Source organism: Camelus ferus, chromosome 9 (genome assembly GCF_009834535.1).
Source record: "Camelus ferus isolate YT-003-E chromosome 9, BCGSAC_Cfer_1.0, whole genome shotgun sequence".
Lineage (NCBI taxonomy): Eukaryota > Metazoa > Chordata > Mammalia > Artiodactyla > Camelidae > Camelus > Camelus ferus.
The window spans coordinates 35,071,126-35,096,055 of NC_045704.1; the positions used below are offsets into that span (position 1 = coordinate 35,071,126).

Consider the following 24,930-nt stretch of genomic DNA (forward strand, 5'->3'; position numbering starts at 1 on the left):
CAGGGCCTTAAAAAAATATTTAAGGAGGCACCCGCAGGGCACTGATTATCTAATGTACCTATAGGTTTTTTTAATTCTTATTTTTTATTGAAGTGTAGTCAATTTGCAACATTAGTTTCAGGTGTACAGCAAAGCAGTTCAGTTATGCACATACATATGTGTGTGTATATTTTCAGATTCTTTTCCATTACAGCTCATTACAAGAAATTGAATACAGTTCCCTGTGCTATACAGTAGGTCCCCATTGTGTATCTATTTTATATATAGTGTGTACCTATTAATTCCAAACCCCTAATGTACCTATGGATCTTGAAGTGCTTTCAGAATTACTTTTTTTTAATGTCTTATTTTTACTGCTAAGTGGATTAAAACCATTTAATTCCTAGAAAATTGGTCATACAATTATGTAGGTGGGTAGAAATATCCTCTTAATAAGAATTTTGAGGTAAACAGAATACCTCTTCCCTGAATCTCCTGGGTAACTGGAATTTACAGAATTTGAATACTCCTCCTCCTCATGAGGAGTTCAATTGGTTTTTAAAGGAAAGAACCGCAAATTTGAGGAATAACTTTTTAGCATGAAACTGATTTGAAATTGAAAGAGTATCCTTTATTATCCTTTGCTTGTATACTTTATGATCTGTTTTTGAATATATTTTATCAAGTTACTTGCTTTAATTTGAAAGATTGGGAGTCAGATTACCTAAATTTTAATTGTAGTTATGGCAATAACCAGTGAGTTTTGTGACTTCAAGTAAAACTTATGTTTTGATTTTTTTTCTTTAGGGAAAATATAGAAGTTGAATGGATGATTTCTAAGATTCCTTCTGGTTCTAAATTTTATTATTCTGAATTTGGAAACTTAACAGTGCATCATTTTATTAGTCCAATAATAAAACCTCTCAGAATAATTTCCAAGCTGCCTTTTCTCCTTCACATTATGAGGATGAAAACTTACATAGCATTTCCCATGTGATTGGTTATGAAGAGTCAACTTTAACATTCTTTTGCCAAAGCCTCTCACATGAGACTATTACTGAAAATCAGGGGTCCAGGGTTTTACCTTGTTGTGTGACTAGCAGTAATATTAAAGTTCCTTTATATTTCTGTTTCTCCATCTGAAAAGTAAGTCATGAGGCCTGACCTATGTTATACATAGGGTTCTGTGGTATAGATAAAAGTCAGATGCTTCACAATACAGATACAACAGAAATTCAAAGGAGGATTTCCAATCATACTATCTGTGACTGTGTCTTCAGTGTCCATAGATCATTCTTCTATCCATTCTTCAGAACATCTGTTCAAGCTGTCTGTGTTGCTTAGTGGAGAAAACTGATGGCAGAAGAACCTTTATTGAGCACATAGCCACAGTTCAATAAGCTGTTCAGTCTCCGAGGCCTAATGAACATAGTGCATGGGAAAAGTAAATGGTAGTGACACAACAGGGAAAATTATGTCCCTTAAAACTCTGCCTTCTCTGAAACTTCTGGGGTGGTGACAATGTTGTAGATACGGACTGCACACAGGGAAGGCAGTCCCCGCCCTGGGGGAACCCTTGATGTTTGAAATGTAGACACTTAGTCACCGTTAAAGATTACATTCTTTTCGGTGCCAAGCATTATTTGCTCACCTACCAAGTACCGCACTAGCTTTGTTGTTACTAGTTCAGAGTTTATCTGGGAATCCACCACTGGAAGATCTTGCTGCCACAGTGGTTCCACACCTGGATCGTAATCCTCGTGCTCATTGACTCTTCTCTTTCTCCCTCCTTCTCTCTCCTCCAACTTTCTCTTCCACTCTCCATCTCACTTTTCCTTTCTCCTCTTCCCCTTCCCTTCTTGTTCGTTCCCATCCTCCCATTTCCTGCCCCCTCCCTTCCTTAGGCTCTCTCTCCTTTCTCCCCATTTCATCCTCGCGGTGTCCTGTCTAGGTGAGTAGTTCATGTGTGGGGAAAACGCTGCACTTAGCATGGATCAGAATGACCAACCCCTTCTTTCTGTTGTCATCATGAAACACCTCCTGAGGGTGTAGACATTAGCATCATACTCATGAGGTTCAGTTTCCAGAGGTTTACAAGTGCAGGATCTTCTGGGGCCTCATGTCACCAAGGGGCCATTGAGGTTGCTCAGGTTTACTCTGTTCTCCTGCTTTATGGCAAATTCAGCCTGGAAAGAAGAAAAGCTGCAGCTGTGATCATTGCCTTAGTTTGGCCTTCTTTTCCTTCTATCTCCTACATGTAGAGGGTCTCTTAGTGACCCACTGGTATTGGCCATCATGGCAGGGTACCAACCACAGAGGAAGGAAGGCTTCAGTCCCAACTGGGATGAAATCCTCCATCCTGCTTCCCAGAGAGGCTCCCATCAAGGCGGAGCTCCGGGACACACGCTGAGAACCATAGAGCTGCTCCCAAAGAGCCTCAGTGATAAAATGTCTATATTTGTGGCTGAACAGAAATATATTTCTCCTCCTTCTGAATTGGGAATGGGCGGGGCCGCTTCTAGCTGTTCCATCTCAGTGCACAATGATGTTGAGCTGCATGGCATGCCTGAATTTTACCCTGCGGGCTGTGATTAATGGTAATTCGACCAGTGGCCCTGCTAATTGATTTCTCCCATCCTTTCACAGAACCATGATGGCAGTATTGACTTCCGAGAGTATGTAATTGGCCTGGCTGTCCTGTGCAACCCTGCCAACACAGAGGAAATCATCCAGGTGGCATTTAAGGTACTGTCAGCCCCACTGAAAGCATCGTAGTCTGTCTCGTAAACAAGTGTTGACGCTAAGTGTATTATTTGAAAATCAGTGCATCTATTACAAGTGTTTATAGATCCGTGATGACATGTACAGGAGGGTAATGTGATTAAGACAGTTGCTACTGAGAATGAAGAAAACACAAGCATCATTTAAGCAAAAAAAAAAAAAAAAAAAAGTCTTTGGAAGCAGCCTAGTTAACAGCATCAAGATCGAAGAGCAGATGATTTAATTAATTAGCTTAAAAATGGTTTCTTTTCAGCCTCCCTCCTTTGAAGCCCCAAGGTAAGGTTGTAAATAGACACCACCTGTCTGTCACTGGTCATCCAAATTCAGCATGCAGAAAGTTCTCATCCATCCTGATTTTCTCATTCTGTATGTCGAAGATATTGGAGGTGGTCTTTTCCTGATGGAGTTTATTTTGTGCTGGTGGTGTCAGGGGAACACCATCAGAAACGTCTCACGTTTCCACCCTGTGTGTTTTCCTGTAGTATCACATATATGGTCGCAGCAGTGTTGGGGGTGGGAGGGCAGACGACTAAAATCCCTGGCCCCAGACCCCAATAGGACTTCATGGAGGTTCAAATGATGAAAAACTCAGATTCCATGTATTACTTATCTGTGCAAAGAGAAGAGTACATCCCCAGAGTGCATTTTTGGTTCTTCTGAGATGAAAGGTGCTTCGTCTAACTGGTGTTTAAATGGGACGTTCCCTCCAGAATTCTAATCTCACGTGGTCTGCTCTCAAATGAAACAAAAACTCGAGCTCCCTGCTTGTCTCCCCAAGCGGGGTGTGTTGCCTCTTATCACCTGGCCACTTGCGTCTCTGCTTCATCCACTGTGACAGCTGAGGACCCTCTCCAGGCCTGTTTCTACTCTTGTTTCTTCTAATTTTCTCTGAGAAGATCCCCCTGTGTCCTCCACAAGTTTTTACCCCTCTGTCACCTAGAAAGACTCTCTTTTCTCTCAGAGCCCTTTCTCACATCTTAGAGGCCACCAGGAATGGCCTCAGAATTTCCACGTGTTCTCTCACTGACAGAGTGTTGGGGGGGACTAGGTTCTTGCCTTGCGCAGGGAAGAATTCAAGAGCAAGGCATGGTAAAGTGAAAGGAAGCGTATTTAGAGAGATATACACTCTGAGGACAGAGTGCGGTCTGTCTCACTCTGAAGGGAAAACGGTTTAGGAGATACACACTCCATGGGCAGAATGTGGGCCATCTCAGAAAGGGGAGAGGGAGAGAGACCAAGAGGTGGGGCCGTTTAGAGTAAAAGTAGATACACGCTTCAAAGACAGAGTGCGGGCCGTCTCAGAAGGTGAGAGGGACAGAGCGAGAGCAACCACGAGGTGTGGCGTTGTTAGGTTTTATGGGCTCGGTAATTTCATATGCTAATAAGTGGGAGGGTTATTCCAACTACTTTGTGAAAGGGGCGAGGATTTCCAGGAAGCGTTCCCCCTGCCCACTTTTTGACCTTTTATGGTCAGCCGGGGAGCTGTCATGGTGCCAGTGGGTGTGCCGTGAGGCTCAAGGTCTACCGGAAGTCGAGTCTTCTGCCATCTTGGTTCTGCCCAGTTTGTCCTGTCCTCCATGGCTGTGTCACCCCTTCAGTGGTTGTGCCCTGACGCCTTTCCTCCCACTTCAAGAGGAGTCCCCCAGCTGACTGGTTATTTCAGATTGGTCTAAACGGAGTTAACTGCCAGACCTATAAAGAACCTAAGAGGTTGATGCTTAGCAGATGGTCACAAGACAAGGGCCAGAACTTTTTCCAAGCTGAAAACTTTTGGCTTTTGCAGACTTATTCATCATAAAACCTAAAATTATACACAGAGCTAACTTATTCCGATCCAGATATTCCTGTTTCTGTTTTGGGATTGTCTGTGTAATTAGACGTTCAGCTGGACAAGTGGTCAGTTTGAATTTACCAATGAAAGGCCTGATGGAAAATTTGGCCCTTAATCATAGTAATTATTGTTTTTAGAGAAGTCCTGAGATTTTTCTGCAGTCTAGACCTTGGGGGTTTTTTAGGAGGGGAGAAAGGAAGAAAGGAGGACCTAAAACTATAATTAGCTCTTTTTTCAGTAAGGCAACAGTCATGCTTTACATTTTTTTTTAACCTTCTCACGTGTGTTTGATGTTTTTGAAAATATTTTGGCATGCTTCTGTTTTTTATTTAGTAGTATCCATGTATATGTGTATATATACGCATACATGCACACACATATATATGTACGTATATATATATATACATATACAGTCCATTCACATCCTTTTATTTGGGTAGCACGTCACATCATCACTTCACATGGGAAGTTAACTTCCCATCTTTGATCTTATTTCATCATCTCAGTGACCTTTAGAGGCAGAATATTAGCGTTCTTCAGTTGTAAGCGGTAGGCGTAGACTCTGGCTGGGGAATCAGCTGTGAGGACAGCGAGTAGGCTCCAGGGGAGACTCAAAAGCAGGCAGCTCCAGAGGCCCCAGCCACAGGAGCTGCTCTCCAGGCTGCTCTCCACTTTCCTTGGGCACTGCGTTTAGAGAGAGCAAACTCCAGCCCTGTTCATCGTTCATATTCCAGGGAAGGTCCATATGATCGTGGACCACGTGCTTGCTGAGAAAGACAGGATCTTTTGATTCAGAGTCCCCCAGCACTCTGCATTGGGGAGCTATCACTTCCCCATTCTCAAAGGAAACCGGGGTGTTAAACCTTCAACCAGAGCCCGGAGCATGGGATTTACCTTAGATCTGGGAACTTTGTGGCAGGGAGGCCCCCAAGAGTGATGAATAATTGAGAGCAATTGAGGGGTTTTGGTGAGGGGAACAACCTGGGGTAGTTGTGACGAAGGACAGGTGGAGAGGAAGTAAAAGTCCCCAGGATGCATGTGTGAAGGGAACTTACACAGAAGTGAGTGAGAGCCACCAAGGCACCAAGTGTGACAGGAATGTAGACCATTAGATGAGTTGATGAGAATTGTTTAGGAATGGAGGAGTTTTAAAGAAAACCTAGAGTTTGTGAGAAGAGGGGCTGGGATTGAAGCCTGGCAGTTACTGTCTAAAGTCCAGGGCCCATAAAGAGCCCTGGGGCTACCGTTTGTGGAAACAAATGCTAATTCACTTTTCACTTTCCAGCTGTCTTGTGCCCTCTCCAGGGGCTGGGTGGCAGCCAGCGGACTGGAAGTCTGTGCTTTCTCATCTGGAGGCAGCAGGTCACAACTTCAAATTAGAGTCTCCTCCTCCCACCCTAATGGGCAGTCACAACACTCTTCAATATTTGCTTTGTCTTTTCATGGTTATCACACCTTATCCAATGCCTGTTTTTGATCACGTATTTGGTCGGAAGTGAATACCTAACAGCAGGAACTCTAGATATTGCCTGCCTGCATTTGGATGCCAGCTCAACCACTTCCAAGTTGGGTGACCTTGGGGAAGTTACCCGACTTCCTTGTCCCTCAGCTTTCTCATCTGTGAGATAGGGTTAATAACGACACTCCCTTACGTAAGACTTTTTGGGGTTAAATTAGTTAATACTTACAGAGTGATTCGAACACATTTGATCAGTGCCTACAAAGAGTCAGTGCTAATATCATTAAAAAATATTAATACCCTGGAGAGGATTTTAATTATGGATATTAATTATCTGTCAGTTACCTTGGTGTTCTGCTCAGCTTTCAGTTGATCCCACCCTTCTGCCTTTTCCCCTCTACCCATCAACATATTCAGTCTCTCCCTTCCTGAAAGCAGTCTACATTTATGCATGGCTGCTACCCCATTTATTTCCTGCCCTTTATTCCATAACTTCTTACTTTTTTTATAATTGAAATATAGTCAGTTTTCAATGTTGTGTCAGTTTCTGGTGTACAGCATAGTGGTATTCTCATAATTTCTTGAGAAGAGTCCATGCCTGTGACCTCCAATCCTCTCCTCCATTCATTCCTTGAGTCTCACCTCCATCCGTCATCAGGATCTCCTAATCGCCAAATCCAGCAAAACTTCCTGCTTTTTGCTTGGCCTCCCTATGGCATTTTACTGTGCTGGCCATTACTATGGTTGGAGTTTCTTCCTCTTTCCTAAAAGCCTTCTCTAGCTTCCAAGATGCACGTGCCTCCGGTTCTCCATCTCCTTGACTGCTTCCAAGTTTTATTTGTTTGTTTGCAAGAAAGAAGTTCCTCTTCCCTGCACACACCTCAGCTCTTGCTGTTCCCAGGGCTCTGCCTGACTCTGCATTTTCCACAGATAAGCTCAAACATGCTTGGAGTTTCTTACCTGATTTCCTATCTAGAGCCTTATCACTCTCCTCAGCTGATGTGTTGAATCTTACTTCCTTCTGGTGCCTCTTACTCAAATTTAACCTCTTCTGGTCTATCCCTTGACCTCACTGGTTACCTGTTCTCCCACTCTTGGTAACATAACCCACGTTCACCCACTTGCCAAAGCTGGAACACCTCAGCCATCGTTGGTGCCGTCTTTTCCATCACTGCAGACCTCTAATTGGTAGGCAAGGCCTGGCTTTGCTTCCTGATAAATTCTGTCCCTCCCCGCCCTTCCTGCTTCTCCACCTCAGACTCTTAATTGTTTTTCCTGCCTTTAGTCTTTTCAACCTTCTGCCCTCATCCCTGTCCTCCACAGTCTGCCTCAGAGAGTTCCCTCAATTCACATACGATCACACCACAGGCCTCCCCATTGTAATCCTGCAAGGTTAGGTGAGGCCTCAAATATCCCTCACGATTTGACTCCTGTTTGTCTGTCTCCTGACTTGAGCCCCAGGCATTCATCTCCCACGCCTTGTATATTCTGGGACTCTCTCTTCCTGTTCTAAGACCCAACTCAAATGTCATAAAGCCTTCCCTGACCTCTCTGGGTGGGACTCATCTTGTCCTCCATGGAACTCCCCTGTGCTTTTGTACTTAATATTGTCATCGCCCCTATTTTAGTTCTGTCTCTTTCTACCACTAAACCACAAGTATAGTGAAGAAAGCAGAGACCATCCCTTCTTTTGGGCCTCTATCCCTAGCCCCTGGCGCAATGAATGCTTAAACTACTAAAGAGTTTACTTTCCAGGGTTATTGCAGACCACCACTGCTCTGGGAGAGCTAATTCTTCTTTTCTTTTCCCTTCAGCTCTTTGACGTTGATGAGGATGGCTTCATAACGGAGGAAGAGTTCTCCACCATTCTGCAGGCTTCCCTTGGGGTGCCTGACCTCGATGTTTCTGGTCTCTTCAAGGAAATAGCCCATGGGGATTCTGTCTCCTATGGTGAGTAGGCAGTTTGGCTCCTGATTCAGCGTACGAGGAGGGCATCCAGACGGTGACCGACCCTCTACAAGAGTGTGTTTCCTTCCCCTAATATATCAGCACTAGAAATAATAGTCAGAATGATGGTGATGGTAACAATAGTAGTAGTGGTGTAATGGTAGAGGCTAATTATTGAGGACTTGTTGCTGAAAGATCGGCTGCTCATCCCTGACTAGCCAAAGAATTCAGAGACCGGGTCTTGGAGCTTAGAAGAAGAGAGGCAGCTTTATTACTTTGCCAGGCAAAGGGGACTCACAGCAGGCTAGTGCCTTCAAAACTGGGAACCTGTCTTAGGGTTGGGGCTTAGTGATTATATAGTGAACAAATTGGAGAGTAAAAGAGGCTGTCAATCAGCAAGAGTCAATGAATGGTGAAGCTTCCTCCTAAATCCTGGCGAGTCTGTCCGGCAGCAGGGGACCGTCCCGGGATCTGGAGGGTTATCAGCCTGTGACCTTCTTTATCTGATCAGACTCATTAGGCGCCAGGAGGGACTTCAGAGGGTCTGGTTACTCTCCGGTGACTCCCTTTCTAGGGGAATGACTCAGAATCCAAACATGATTGTAAATTTCAATTGCCAGAGTGAGGTAAAACAAACAGGAAAATTAAGAACTCTAACTCTAATTGTAACAATGGGCCTGGGGCTGGGGGCGGTGTCCGGTCAGTCAGATTTGCTGACTGTTTTAAAAGCAAACGACAGGTATAAGGTCAGGAATTAGTTAGCCTAAGCGCTGCCATCTTGTTACTTCTCCTTCAGACTTACCAAATGCCAAGCACTCTTTAAACTTTTTATATATATTAGTTTATTGATTCTTTACAGCAAGCCTATTAAATCAGTACTCTTCATTATTCTTATGTTACTGGGGAAGAAAAAAGAGATGCAGAGAATTTAACTGACTTACCTGAGATCACCACTAGAGAATGTCAGAGCCAAGTTTCCAAAAGCAAGGCAGTGTGGCTTTCGAGCCTGCACCACTGACCTCCACACCGTAGTGCCTCTCGTATTGGCTGCCCCGCCTTACGGAGCTTTTCTTTTCTGCTGTCAGTGTGGCCAGGCAAAACTGAGCAAGATAGCCCAGCCGGGTTAGAATCACAGCAGAGGGACACGGGCTGAGGGACCAACAGCCCTAACATTAGCTAAACCATCTATTGGTGTTTCCTGTTCGTGGCTCAGGAGAGCTTTCATGTTCATTATCTCGCGTCATGTTGATGGCACCCCTGTGAGGTATGGCCTGTCACAGAGGAAGACCTGGTGGCCAAGCGACAGGTCCATCCAGCAGTGACCAACCTTCTCCTGACGGCACATCAAAACAAGTCCCCTGAGGGCTGAAGGCATGGTTCGTCAGTTTCCACTGATTGCACAGTGCAGTGGTTGGGAAACGCACCCCAGTGGCGAGGCCTGGGTGAGGGTGTCCCTGCCTTGGCTTTGATGTGGTCGTAAATGTCAGCGTGGCTTGTCTTCCCTAGTCTTCTCCTGCGGGCTGGTGGGCGATTCCTCTTGAATGCCTTTTTCTTTCTGGGGCTCAAAGAGTTTGCAGCCTGATAGCTTTCATAGGATGGGGGAGTTAGAGCACGTACTTCTCTTACTCTCTGTTTTTGATTACTCTCATTTTGGCTGCCCTTTATTCTATTTTAGATAATGAAGTGCCTAGGGCACTTACGCTATTTTGTTCATTAAAAAAAAGATAGAAAGGATAAAATGAGAAGTATATACTGATATAAAACTTAAGAGTCATAAACCCCATGTGTACTAACTCTCTGAACATTTTCCTTGCGTAATTAAGATTCTCTCTTACGGCAAACTACCAAATTTTGAAAAACTGGAGTAACTATTTCAATGGCAGCTAATACTAAAAATTATTTGTAGATAGTCCTGTCATATTTTTACCTGTGAATTTTAATATATTTTTAGGGAAATCTGCTTTGTTTTTTGGAGTTCAACCTTTTTCTTTTTGGAATACACAGACTATCTCTCTTTTTCCAATATTACACAAGCCCTTTTTTTTTTTACAAGAATGAGGTATTTAAGTGTGATTTTATAAAATAATAGGTAAAGAAATGTATCATGAATGTGACCATTAACGTTATTTAAATATGATTATTTAAATTGTTTTCCTTCTTGTTTTTCCATTAGGCAAACTGATGCGCAAATTCTGCTTTTTGCCATCTCACAGCACTTTTAGAAATGAGTTACTCTTTAATGTCACTGGCATCCCCAAAGAGAACAGAAACCTTGATCTTTTGAGCAGAGCACAAATCTTAAACCTGAAACTCATGGTTCCAGTAAATCAGTTCTCAGGCCCACTTTAAAGGACTTATTTACATTCTCTGTGTCTCCATCATTGATACAGACTCGTGCAGATAAACCTTTATCTTGGATGTTAAGAAAGAACAATTACTAGATTACCTGATTTGGGAATATAAAGTGCTCTATTAATGCAAAATAATGTAATTGCAAAGAATGATCTGTGTACAATCCAGTGACTTCCTCATCACTGAGACCTGTTTTTATCTTCAGGAGTTGTTAGGTAGTCTAGTGTGCCTTGAAGTAGACACTTGGTTATCAGAGATTAATGAATAGATAGAAATAGGATATTTGGTGAAAAGCCTTTTATTATAGAGTCAAATGGTGAGCTAATTCAAAGACCAGGCTCCCTTTGCTATATAAGCTCAATAAAGGCTTCTCCATCCAAACAGGAGAGAGAAATTTCAAAGTTGAGGGTAGCGTCATATTTTAGAAACTCCAGGTTATTGGAGGCTTGAGGGTCAGATTCTGATGGTTAATTTAATAAGCCTTCTAAACTCTGCCTCAGTTCCCAAATCTAAATCATCTAAGGTAAAAAGAGACCACTACTCAGGGGTCTTGTGACGTGACTGTTGCATATTGTACACTCTCCTTGTCCTTATTGATCATAAGTCAGACCTCAGCTTTCAAGACGGTATATTTCTATACCAGAGTTAAAGGTTAAAATAGTTTTAAAAGCCAGTAATAGAATGTCCTGGGTCATAAAATTTTTTAAACATTTTTTTCTTATAAAAAATAACAAAAATACACTAAAAATGAACAAAACATAAACATATAGCATAATAAAGTTTTACAAAGTGAACACTTGTACACCTACTACCCAGGTCAAGAAATAGAGCTTTTCAAGAACTTGAGAAACTTCCATGTGCCCCTTCTCATCTACAACCCCTTCCTCTGTCTTAAAGGAGGGAAATGCTGACTTAAAAAGGAATCTCTACCTTGCTTTAAAGATGTCACGTCAGAAGCACACATCTTTAAATGTATTTTAGTTTTGCCTAAGTTTTCGAACTTTACATACTGGACTCAAACAACATGTTCTTTTGTGTCTGGCTTTTTTCATTCAACATTATGGTTTTAAGATTCATCCACATGGTTACAACACAGCTGTTCATTCATTTTCATTGCTGTATAGCGTTATGTTCCGTGAATATGCCATGATTTATTTATCCATTTCAACTGTTGACTGTCATTTGAATTGCTCTCATTTCTTACCTATTATGAATGATGTTGCTCTGAACATGCTCATACACATATGCACAAATTTCTCTACCTTGGAATAGAGTATGCATGCCTTCAGCTTGATGAAGTAATGGAAAAAACTATCTTCCAAAGCAGCTGTACAATTTATGAGGGTTGAGTAAAAGAATTTTGCAATAATAGTATTATTAAGATCATATGTTAATCTGCATCACACCAAAGGAAGATTCACCTCAATTTATTGGATTTTTTTTTCTCCTCTTTTAGAGGAATTTAAAAGTTTTGCCCTAAAGCATCCAGAATATGCTAAGATATTTACAACCTACTTAGACCTCCAGACGAGCCATGTGTTTTCACCAAAAGACATCCAAGCATCTCCCTCGGTTGCAAGTAATAAAGTCAGTCCTGAAAGTCACGAAGAGAGTACCTCAGACAAAAAAGACGACTGAAAGCAAATGTTCCTAACAAGCAAAATGCAGTGGTTTTTACCTGAAATTGTAAAGGCACTTATTGATGGTATTTTATTTGTGATTGTTGCGTAATGGTGTTTAAAATGGAAAGCTGTTTTATTAAAAATGATAGGTTTTTCTTACTGAAATGCTTTTATTCACATGTATAGATCAAGTAATATTCCTTCTCTTTTGCATTCTATTTTGCTTTACTGGTGATAAATACGTTTTTATGGATTTTCTAGTTAAATTTGCATATCCAAATGAATGAAATGGTCTCCTTTACTTACTGATGGGCATTAATCAGCACTGTAAAAAATTTTTAAAGTTTAAACCCTTTTTAATCTACCTTCCTCTAGAGAAAATTATATTCTGTTATCACTAATCCCTTCCCGTTCTGGAAATAAGAATGAAGAGTCTGAGGAACATTGCAGAATTTTATACCTTGAACTTCACAGATTCATTTTATTTTTCATTTGCATTTCAGTTTCTTGGATCACTGACTCTGGGGGGAATTGGAAGGGTGATAAGACTTCTTAAAAACTCATATTCTCTCGAGCATGCATCCCTATTGTACATTTCTTTAACCACCTGCTAAGGAAATCATACCATTTGCATGGTCTGCAGATTTAGAATTTTGTTTTAAAGACGACACTATGGCCAAAGGCTATGCGGGAATTGCCTTATTGAAGGTAACATTAATTGCCTAATGAGAAAATGAATTGTTTGCCACAGAGTTTAGTTGAATTTGAGTTGGGTGGTTTAGAATGTAGCGCTTACCCAGTCAATGAACCAGATTTACTTTATTTATATAATATTATAATTAATATATTTTACGATCTCAGTGGGAGTTTTAATTTTATTAAGTGTTCTCTCAAATTTTAGAGCTTGCCTGAAAGACCTAGAGGGAAAATATAAAAGGGTCCAAATTATCAACAAAAGCTAAGGAATCCAAAAAGCTACATTATTAACGCAGGACCACAATTTAACCCCCAGGCAGGAATTTAACGCTGATATTTTTGCCTTTAGGTTAAGCAAGAATTGCCCTCAAGTGCCATTTTATTGATGTCACGGATGCTTGCTTAAAAAGTTTCATCCTTAAGTGCAGGCGTATAATTGTTTGCTTTTTACATGTCTTAAAGCTGTTTAGACAAAGCATGGAATGAGCTGAGAACAACTGCTTAAGTAATTACGAAAGTACATCTTTATACTACTGTCTGTCACATGCAACTGAATGTATGCAATACTCAGGTACCATGATTTTTTAATCATAGAAAAGCCACATATTAACTCCATGAATCATGAAAAAGTAGCATTTTAAATGAAAAGCTTTCTATGAGGCTCTGGAAAGTGATCCTGTTGTTTTCCTGTTTTAAAATAGTATTTTATGCTCTTTAATTTCACCTCTGCCAATGTAATATTCCTATTTTATCATGTAACTGAATAAAAAACTTGCTACATAAAATTCTTGGCAATTAAAAATTCTGGTTTTGCCATCGTGTCTCAAATGTAATATACCTTTTTAATATTGTGGTTTGGATATAAGTTTGCATATTTATGAATGTGATTAATCATTTTTGTTTACATTTAAGCCTTATGAAATGTCAGACATAATTTTACTCTAATGAAAGACCCAATTTTAGCCAAAGCAGCAATAGTTAGTATTCCTAAAGAAGTTGACTTTTGGCTAGTGGGGTGTATGTAGTAAGTCATGACCATCACTATTACTACCAGTTAGGCCTCTACCTTTATGCCATCTAAACAGGGATTTCCTTCAAAGGGGCTTTTCTCCTCTTAGAATTTAAAGTAAGGAATTAAATTTCATTAAGTCAGTTAAATGCATTGTAGTTTTACATAACAGTTTGAAAAAAATGAGGTTCCTCTTTAAAATGAGAAATATTAGATCCTAAGACCGGTAAACCATAAAAATCTTCAATCAGAACAGTTCTGTTGAAGGATAATGATGGACTGAATACTTACAGAACAAAGTGCTTGTATTATGCATATTTAATTCTCCTCTGCTGCTGCTTTTAGAGTTTTGGAAGGCTGAGTGTGACCGCTGGTAGTGCTACCTCTAATGCATATTTAAAAGAGCCCCTTTTAGAAGATGCGGGGTCTGCTGTCTGCATGAGGCACAGCAGTGCAGATATCCAGTTCCCAGACTCAGGAACTCTCCTCTCCGGGCTGTTACAAATGCACGGTGGCGAATTGATGGTAGTTAATTTATACTCTTGAGAGGGCCACTGACTATAAAGGAGTCACTCAAGAGAATAAAAAGATACTAGGAAGAAGCCATTCTCTAGAAAAGCAGACATATTTATAATTCTTTTCTTTTCTTTTCTGTGCATTTGGATGAACTTTTCCGTTTTTTGGTTAAATTATTATACCAGATTATTCTGTCAATGCTATGAGTTGATGGAGAGGAAGTTCCTCACAAAGTTCTTGACAAACATCCTATATATGTATCACAAACTGGTTTCTACTTAGAACAATAACCTGAAGAGCTTTTGCCCTTTTATTAATGCCGTTTAATGTAACTCTTGTTTCTAGGTAATCATTCTCTTGCAACAAATTTCTCAAGTGTCTTTGTAAGGCCCAGCATGTTCTACCAAATTGTCTCCATTATGTGTTGACCCAGCTTGCTGTTTTCTCTAACATGTCAACTGTATCCTTTCCTTATCATTCTTATAAAAGAATCTATGCACATTGGAAAAGAATAAACAAAAAAATCATGTTTACTTTCACCACCCAAGTCAACTATTACTAATTTTTAACATATTTTATTTTACCCTTTTTCCTAGATATTCTTAGGTTCTCAAGATAACAGTGTATATGGTATTTAAATCCTACTTGCAATATAACATTTTCCAGTATCATTACAATTATGTGGAAATACAATTTTTTTCAAAGTATACCTGCTATTCCTTCATGTAGCTGTAATATAATGTGTGATCATTCTTCAAATATTGAAACTGTGAGTTTGATTTTCATTTTGGAACTATTAAAAATAATCAACTTCCATGCTCCATTAATAGTTCATAATTATGAATAGATTGCTAAGGGGCTTATTAATACTTTCTGAATTCCAAAATGAAAAACTTTACTAAAGATTTTATAATTATTAAACTTTATTTTAAGCTAATTTTATTACAGGACCAAAAAATTTGATTCCATAGAGTAAAGTAATTTTAACTTCATGTAGTAGGTGACAGGTTCGTGTCTTTTAAAGGTAAGTAGACTTCATCTTTTTAATAGTATTTTTCCCTTTGTAAAAGTAACAGACTTACTAGTTTTTACAATAAGTAATAATAATAACTACCAATTTCCTTATTATCCATCAGGCACTGTGCTAAGTGCTTTATAGGCATGAACATGTTTCAACACTCAATGAAGCACAGGTATTGTTGCCCCTAGTTTTACTAAACAAAATTTAGAACAATTCCCAAAGTCACTCATTAAGTGGCAGAGCTTGGAATTAAACCTAATTTGGTCTGATTCCAAAGGACAGGCTTGTAATCATTTATAAAAAGCAGCACAGTTGCCTGATGCATAAAATTTATAGATTTCACATCTGCCATGTATTTTCCTACTTGTGGGGTCTCGTATCAAATTTTGACTTAGTTCTTAAATGGAAGAAAGAGATGGTTCAAAATGATTCCAAGCAGTGGATGACATGGGGGAGAAGATTGGTGAACCCTCCTGCCTCTCTCCCTTGTGGCCCAGGATAGGTCAGCTGGAAGCCCTGAAACCTTCCTGCAGGACTAGCCCAAGATACTGTAAACCAAAGACGAGGTGAATGTTGACGCCACAGTAACCCTTCTCCTTTGTGGGGAGTGGTGGAGCGTGAAGTCTCTACTTTTCATGGGCCCCTCTGCTGTGGTGGTCTTTTCAGTCACACCTCTGCTCTCAGACTAAAGTATCTGATCAGTAAAGCAGAGTTTGAGGGACTGAGGACAAAGCCAGAATTGGAATATCTGGGACCTTCATTCTAACTGTCGTGAAGCATCCCTTAGCTGGTCTCCTTGCTTAGATTCTTGCCCTCCTATAAATCCTCTTGCCATACAGAAAGCACAGGGACTGTTTCAAAGCATAAACTAGATGTCACTTCTCCAGTGAAATGTTTTCAAAGGCTACCACCCATTGTAATTTGGAGAAAATCCAAAATATTCAACATGGCCTGCAAGGCCCTGCATGGTCTGGCCCCTACCACAATGTAGTTCACTGTCTCCAATCTCCTCCCTCACTAAACTCCCACCACCCAATCCTTCTTTTCCTCCAATGGATGAAAGCCCCTTCCAGCCTCAGGGTCTCCGTACTGCTGTTCCCTCTGGCTGGAATGCTCTTTCCCAAAGACTTTCACCTCGCTTTCTCTTCTTCCTTCAGTCTTAAAAACAGTTTCATCAAGGTATGACTGACACACCATACAGTTCCCCCACGTAAGGTGTACACTTCAGCGTTTTTTTAAGCATATTCACAGAATTGTACAACCATTACATCCATCTAAATTTTTTATTCTTCATTCAGATTTTAAATCAAATGTCACATCATCAAATAGGAAACCCACAACACCTAAAAAAAAACTGTCTCTACAGACATTCTCAACCCCATTACCCCTTTTATTATTGCACTTAAACTTCTGGGATTTCTGTAGTTGTTATATACATAAGAAGTATGTATTTATTTTATAATTATATATAAAAATTTATGTATATAATGTTCACCTGTTTATTGCCTGTTATTCCTCCTACTTAGGAAGGGATACGTGACACGTAGTAAACACTCAACATTTGAAGAATGAATAATGATAACATTATTTTTGACTTGTACCTTGTCATGGTATTAGAAGAGAGGTCATTTTTACAGCAAACTTGAAAACCTAGGATCATGACCCCTAAAACTCATAAAGAAAATAAGGCTTAGAGTTACATAACTGGTGGGTACAAGGCCTGGAATTCAAACCCAAGGCTGCCTGGCTCGAAATGAGGGGATTTTTGATTAGGCCAAGAAACTTGAACCCATTAAATAAGTAAAAAAATGATATGACAGGCCTCAGGTTCCAGAAATACGGAAACTAGATCATCTGAGAATGCTCTGGCCACAAAACCCCTGGAATGTTGAACAAAATGTCACAAACTTATTTGAAATGCGTAGCTGAGCTTACATGATACTGAGGGAAATCCTCCAAGGCCAAGAATGAAAAGGGAGCTGGCACCCAGCACTGCATTAAGGCATAAATGTTCTAGTTGACCTGCGAACATTTGTCAGTCTCAGTAACAGAGAGACTGGTATTTTGTGGCTGTGGGAGACAGAAGACAAGGTTTTTATATGATGTGGGGGATTGGAACAGATCTCAGGAAATAAAGAAAACATTTTGAAGGGCTACACTCTCAGTAAAAGAAAGAACTGGGCAAATTCATCTGGTAGAGGAAGACTAGGAGGAAATTTTTCTGCCCTGGCCTGGGTTCTAGGTTGGGGGAAAAAAATCCTCCTCTGATAACTTTGAAAATTTCTATTCTAAGTGTTTTGAGACTCAAGGCTCAGCCTGTGGTATGTTCTGGTGAATGTCCAATGTATACATGTGTATTCTGCAGCTGTTGGGTGTAATGTTCTATAAATGTAAGTTAGATCCAGCGAGCTGGCAGTGCTGTGTAAGTCCTCTATATTCTTACTAATTTTTTTTGTCTACTTGTTCTATTAATTATTGAAAGAGGGCTGTTGAAATCTCCAACTATAATTGTGGTTTTATCAACTGTCAGTTTGCTTGAAGTTTTGCCGTTGGGCTCATAGTCATTTTTGATCACTACGTCATCTTGACAATCTGACCCTTTTAACATAATAGATACTCTGCTTTAATTCCAGTAAAATATGCTTTGTTGGTTTATTAACGTAGCCACTCCAACCACAACAAGCTTCTTACGATTAGTATTTTCCATCCTCTTTTTCATCCTTTTACTTTTGACCTGTCTGTGTCTTTACATTTACTGTGCATCTCTTAAATGAGTGTTTTGTGGTCCATTTGGGTCTTTTTTATCCTGTCTGACCTTTGATCTTTGAGCTTTTCTCCTCCTTTCCTGACTTTTTTTTTTTTTTTTGGATTAATCAAATTTTTTTTCGTATTTTATCATTGTATAGTTTCTTTTGGCTTGTTAGCTATACATATTTATTTTTAATGGATGCTCCAGAGCATACAATATTTATCTTTAACTTAATATAGTTTACTTTCAAATAGTAGTATACTTTTTTCACTTATAGGAACCTTTTAATGATATACTGTTTTTTTGTAGGTTTTGGGTTTTTCTTTTTTTAATTCTTATTTTTTATGGAAGTGTAGTTGACTTACAATGTTAGTTTCAGGTGTACAGCAAGGCAATTCAGTTATACATATACTTACATACATATTTTATTTCCAGTTTCTTTTCCATTGCAGCTCATTACAAGAAATTGACTGTAGTTCCCTGTGCTCTATAGTAGGTCCTTGTTGTTTATCTATATTATATATAGTAGTGTGTATCTGTTAATCCCAAACTGTTGTCATCAGAGAGGAAAGCGGGGAGAGGGAGGGGGTGGAGGGATGGATTGGGAGTTTGGGACTAACACAATGATATACTTTTAATTTACCCCATCCCATTGTTTATGCTATTATAATATATTTTCTATGTGTTTTAAACCTCACAAGACACTTTCATCATTTTTGTTCTAAATAGTCAGGTAAAAATTTGAGGGGAAAAAAGGTCTGTTTATCTACATATTTACTGTCTCCTGCACCCTTAATTTCTCTGTGTAATTCCATCTTTCCATCGTTTTTCCTTAGCCTGAAGAATGTCCTTACACAATTCCTATAGTGCACATCTCATGACAGTAAATTCTCTCAGCTTTTTTTTTAATTTAAATATGTCTTTATTTTGCCTTTATTTTTATTTTTTAACATTTTTTATTGATTTATAATCATTTTACAATGTTGTGTCAAATTCCAGTGTTCAGCACAATTTTTCAGTCATTCATGGACATATGGCACATTTTTTTCTCTGTGAGTTATCATAACGTTTTGTGTATATTTCCCTGTGCTATACAGTGTAATCTTGTTTATCTATTCTACAATTTTGAAATCCCAGTCTATCCCTTCCCACCCTCCACCCTCCACCCTCCTGGTAACCACAAGTCTGTATTCTCTGTCTGTGAGTCTATTTCTGCCTGTATTTACGCTTTGTTTTTGTTTGTTTGTTTGTTTTTGTGCCTTTATTTTTAAAGAATAATTTTGTTGGATACAGAATTCTAGGTTAACTATTTTTTTTTTTATCTTCCAGTACTTCAAAGATTCCATTGTCTTCTTCCTTTTCTTGTCTCTGATAAGAAGTTAGAAATATTTCTTTTCATAGCTCTCTTGGATATAATGTACTTTTTTATCATTGGGCTACTTTTAACATTTTTTCTTTACTACTAATTTTGAGAAATTTTGTTATGACTTGCCTTGGTGTTTATCCTCTTGGAGTTTATTGAACTTCTTGGATTTGTAGGTCTAGAGTTTTCATCAAATTTGGAAATTTTTTGTATATTATTTTTTCAACTACTGTTTCTGCCCCTCACATTTCTCTTTTCTCTCCTCTAATTACACCTGTGTTAGTTAAACTGCTTGGGTTACCCCACTGGCCACTGAGCGGGACCTCAAGCAGTGGGACTTTTTCTGTTTTTTCCGCTCTTTCTTTCTTGGTGTCCTTCAGTTTTGATCGTTCCTGTTGCTCTTCAAGTTCCTGATTGTCTCTTGCAGTGTCTAAACCACACAATGGAAGTGTTTTGTTTCAGATACTGCAACTTCTGCTTTGAAAATTTTTAAATTTTTAAAAAAATTTTTTTTCTTCTTTTTATGAGGGGGAGGTAATTGGGTTTATTCATTTATATTTGGAGGAGGTACTGGGGATTGAACCTAGGACCTCATGCATGCTAAGCATGGGCTCTGCCACTTGAGCTATATACCTTCTCTCCACCCGAGAATTTTTGTTTGGTTCATTTCTTAGTTCCTGTTTGACTAATGAGAAATCCTTATTCCCTCATTATGTTCACAGATTCCTGAACATTCTGGAATATATTTATACTAGTAGTTTTTAATGTCCATGTTTCCTGTCTCATCATCTCTGTCATCGCTGGGTCTGTTTATAATGGATCATATTTTTCTTCTCACATGTCTTTATCCAAATTATTTTGTACGCAAATGTGTATAAATTATTTATACAAATAACTTTGTAATATTTCCTGTATGTTAGGGATGCCACTTTATTATCCTTAATAGAGTGTTGAGTTTTGTTCTGCTGGGCAGCTAATTTACTTGCTGACCATCACATGAACTTCACAGCGTATACAAAAAAATAACTCAAAATGATCACAGATTTAAATGTAATGTGCATAACTATAAAACTTTCAGAGAAAAATGTATGAGAAAATCTTTAGGCCCTGTAGGTAGGTAAAGAGTTTTTAGGGTTGACACCAAAAGCATAATTTCATAAAGCAAAAACTGATCAATTGGAGGTCATCAAAATTAAACTCTTTTTCTCTGTGAAAGACCCTATTAAGAAAGTGAAAACACAAGCTACACGTTGGGAGCAAATATGTGCAAATCACATATCTAACAAAGACATATTTAGAATTTATAAAGAACTCTCAACACCCAACAGTAAAAGCAAAATAAAATGATCCAGTTAGAATATGGGCAAAAGACATGACCGAACATTTCACGACAGAGGATATACAGTTGGTAAACAAGCACATGGAAAGATGTTCAACATTGTTAGTCATTAGGGAAATGCAAATTAAAATCACAATGAACTACTCATTGCACACCTGTCAGAATAAAAAAAAAAAAAAAAAAGAAACTGACAGCAGCACCTACTGGCAAGGACATGGGGAAACTTGATTGGTCATACATTGCCCATGTGAGATGTAAAATGGTACCACTGCTGGGGAGAATAGTTTGATTGTTTCTTGAAAGAAGAAAGATGCCACATTCTATGACCCAGCAACTGCACTTCTGGGCATTTATCCCAGAGAAATCAAGCTTATGTTCCCACAAAGGCCTGTACAAAAATGTTTATTATTACCTCTTATATGTAAATAATTTTTTTCAGGGCTAACATCTATAAAAATAAAAATGGGTGTAGTATTGATGACAAAGGATTAATTCTTTAAGCAATAAGTGTGAGCAGATACACGAACTCATTCGAAATCTTTCCATTTTATTAAAAGATGCATTTCCAGTGAAATTTGTATTCACTATTAAATTCCTCTGTTCAGGTGAGTGATAACTTGGGGAGCTGGAATTGGAGGAAGGATAGAATCCCTTCCAGAATGGTGGTTTGTGTTAGCATTACTGAATTGTAATTCACATCTCTATAGCAGAAATGCCAGAAGTTTCCCCTAAGCTTATTTTGCACACACATACACCAAGTTTTCTTCAGTGAAAAACATTCACAAGATAAACGTGCAGATTGTTCCAGATTTCTTGGATTCAATCACCTGCTTGTCAGTATATTAAAGTAGAAGATGCCACAAATTGAGATCATTGAAGCAAAATCTTAGCACTTGGCCCAATTGTTAAGAAAAAACAATTTCTCTTGAAAGGTAAACACAGGCTTTGTGAACTGTGTTAATGGGCTACTGAAATCACCTTCACTCCGTTCAGAGTGACTTTCCTTTCAGACTCATAGGCTGGAGAACAAAGGATTTGTCAAATAAAATGAACGGGAAAGTTTAGGGAGCAAACAGGGATTTCTGATCCAGCAGATTTATTTTGAACACAGGTGTTTTCTCAGAAAATAGATTCAATGTGCAGTAAAACCCAGCATTGGTTCAGTAGTCCCCCAGCCTGATCACAATGTATCCGGTCTCTCCATCCAAATCCTGCCACGTGTGTAGACCTTGCGTTACCCCCTCAACTCTGCCATGATATTTCTGGACAAATTGGTAAGTGAGTACTCTCTACTTCAGAGTTTCTTGGCAAAGAAACAAAAGAGATAAATCCTGAAAGAGAAGCACTGTTACTTCCTCCAATGACAGTTTGGCTCTTTGTTTAAATTGTGTGTCAACAGAAACCCAACCTGCGGGTAAGCTGCCTTTAAATCTGCCAAAACCACCTCTTTCCCCATCATCACCCTGCACTGCCTGCGTCATGGGCATGACTAACTAGTTTGGCAAATGCTGGATGGTTGAGGGAACATTCAGACGTGAACCATAAATGGCTCAGAAGTGAAGGAACCAGATCATTGGTCCCGTGGTACGTTCCGCAGCTCTCTGGCCTTCAGAGGATGTCTTTGGGAAATGACTTTGTTTTCTGCCTTGAGCTTACTCATAATAGTCACATGTATACCTCAGTTTTATCTCCATTCATTCATTGACTCAGTAGGGCATTTGTAAGATGGAGCCAAAAATGTTTTCTTTTTTTTTTAATGATTCTCAAGGTAAATAAAAAAGTAGTTACCTCTTTGGACCATTGTAGTGTCTCCAAAGAAGCAATTGGCCTCTTTTACAAATGAGGAAGCTGAGAGCCCGTGAGGCCAAGTCACTGCGGGTCCGGCTCTGGGGGCAGACAGTTCCCACAGTTCTGGGGGCAGAGCTGGCTTGATTTTCCGAATCCCCGAACTCATCTGTTAGCTCTGACCCCCCCCCCCCCCACAGAGCCTCTTCCATCTCTCCGAGCCACCGTTCCTGCCTCTCTAAAAGGAAATCATCACCATGGCTTTGTCTACCATGTAGGGCCTTTGGAGAAAGCTGATAAGACATGGTGGGAGAGGGCTTAGGACCCTCGTGAAGTCACACCTGAGGGTAGAAGTGGTCATATGACCTTGAACAGAGGCCCCCTTCGTTCTGATCCCTCACATGGCAGCCCTTGAGCCACGTCAGAGGCCCATACTTCCTCAACCATGGTCTGTGCAGTTTACAGACGAGTGCTTACAGAGGTCACCCAGCCCCAGTGCACCGACAGCAATGAGGCATCGACCCTGGGGTGGGGTCAGCACGGAGAGGGGAGACTGAGGGACCTGGGGTGGGAGGAAAAGCCTTGTTTATTCCCTGTTTATTGTCCTTGATCAGGCTTGGGGCAAATTTGAGCAGGACGGGGGATGTGGGGACTTCTGCACGTTGCCAAAGAGACTGCAGACGGCAGCCGCCTGGAAAGAATCAGGAGGTTCCCGTCCTAGAGCTCAAGGCTTCCCCATCCCACTCTCCACTTTTGCCTCAGCGCACCTCACCTCACTTCCACTTTCGCCTCAGCTCTAAGCATCCCCGTAATGTAGGGGAAAGAGCGCCTGGGTAAGGAAACTTTGGTTCCGATCCCTGTGTTCATCCTCTGACTTATTGTCACATCCCTCACCTTCCCTGGGACTCAGTTTCCTCATCTGTAAAGTGGAGATATTACTTCCTTTACATCCTGCCACTGAGATTTTGGGCCAGTTCAGACCAAATATGTGTGTGTGTGTGTGTGTGTGTGTGCGAGTGTGAGTGTGTGTGAGTGTGTGTGAGAGAGAGAGCATGAATGGGCATGCGAGAGAGAAACAGAAATAGAGAAAGACAAAGACAGAGAGACCGAGAGAGTGAGAGTGAGAGAAAACCCTGCAAACTGTAACATCCTGGCAAATGTAAAGTGTTTCCTTAAAAGCTAACATTACTGTCTGAGCTTTGGGAAATCTGGAGACTCAGGTGGATATAATCTAATATTTCTTCCCCCAGAGGATCTCAGAGCTCAGCAGTGAACTTGCCTGGATTGTCCTGGGCAACCCATTTTGCAGAGGTATAGAGAGAGGCAGAGGTAGGACCAGGGAGAATGGGAGAGATGGGTGCTCATTCTCCCAACCACCTCCACACAGCAGCCGAGGAGTAGAAGGAAGGGATGCTCTTCGATTTGTCCCAGGTGCAGTCACATGCTAGGGATGGGGGATGGGGGTGGAAGAAGTGGAGGTGTATGGAGTGCTTACTATGTGCTGGGTACCAACGTCCTGTTGACAACTTCTGATGACTATAAACTGCCTTCCTCAGAACAAGCATGCTTTTCAGTCTTGTCCAATGATGTGAACCAGAACTTTAAACTGGAAAAAAAAAATCAAGCTTATTTTCTAAAGCTTGAATCAGATCAGTCATTTTTTTCCCCTTGAATTATAAAGGAAAGTTAAGTTGTGGCTTCCTGCTTATCCCCAACATCTGCTAATAAATCCATTCCCGTAGGAATCAATTTTTAATTTTTCTTTATAACTAGTGTACTAGGGGAAAAAAATCCAAATATCATTATATCATCTGAACTGAATACATTTGCTCTGAGGCTGTGTCACATAAGATCATCCTCCAGTTCAGACACCACCAGAGGTCCAAGGTCCCCAATCTGAGCCTGATCAGAAGAAGCTACCAGAAAGCTTTCAGCCTCTGTCTGGAGCAACTCATAATATTTACTCTTCTTTAGGAAAGAAAAGGTAAATGACAACCCTCAGGGTCCTGAGCTTTAGAACCCAACCATGTACTGACAGATAGGCTGGTGTGTCGCCTAGCACAGGGCATGTGCGGACATCCTGGCCAGAGTAGCATCATACAGATTAAATGAGATTAGGAAATACTGCAGACACCACCCACATCTGCCCCTTCTTGGACCTCTGGGGGTGGACCAGAGTCGGCTGAACGGCACTGTTAGTCTTGGGTCATTCACGGCAACCTTTCAATTACTTTGCCATTGAGGTCATCCTTTGGCCATCAGCTTGGAGACAGCAATGGCTAAGAGTAAAAGAGATCTTGGTACTTGATGTGGCTTGAATTGTGTCCCCCTAAAGAAGAGATGTTGAAGTCCTAACCCCAAGTGCTCAGAATGTGAAGTTATTTGGAAAAAAAGGTCTTTGGGATGTAATTAGTTAATTTAAGATGAAGTCATTAGGGTGAGGGCCCATCCGATATGACTTGTGTCCTTATAGAAAGAGAA

At 40.2% G+C, this 24,930-nt stretch overlaps 1 protein-coding gene across 1 annotated transcript in view; it reads left to right on the forward strand.

The window, feature by feature from the left end:
- Positions 1–13,500, forward strand: part of LPCAT2 (lysophosphatidylcholine acyltransferase 2) — a 66,746-nt gene extending 53,246 nt beyond the window's left edge. The window contains exons 12-14 of the mRNA XM_032486338.1: positions 2,626–2,724; positions 7,865–8,000; positions 11,806–13,500. Of these exons, the coding sequence (XP_032342229.1) occupies positions 2,626–2,724; positions 7,865–8,000; positions 11,806–11,987 (417 nt within the window). The 3' untranslated portion in view covers positions 11,988–13,500. The remainder of the gene's footprint in view (positions 1–2,625; positions 2,725–7,864; positions 8,001–11,805) is intronic.
- The last annotated feature ends 11,430 nt before the right edge of the window (positions 13,501–24,930 follow it).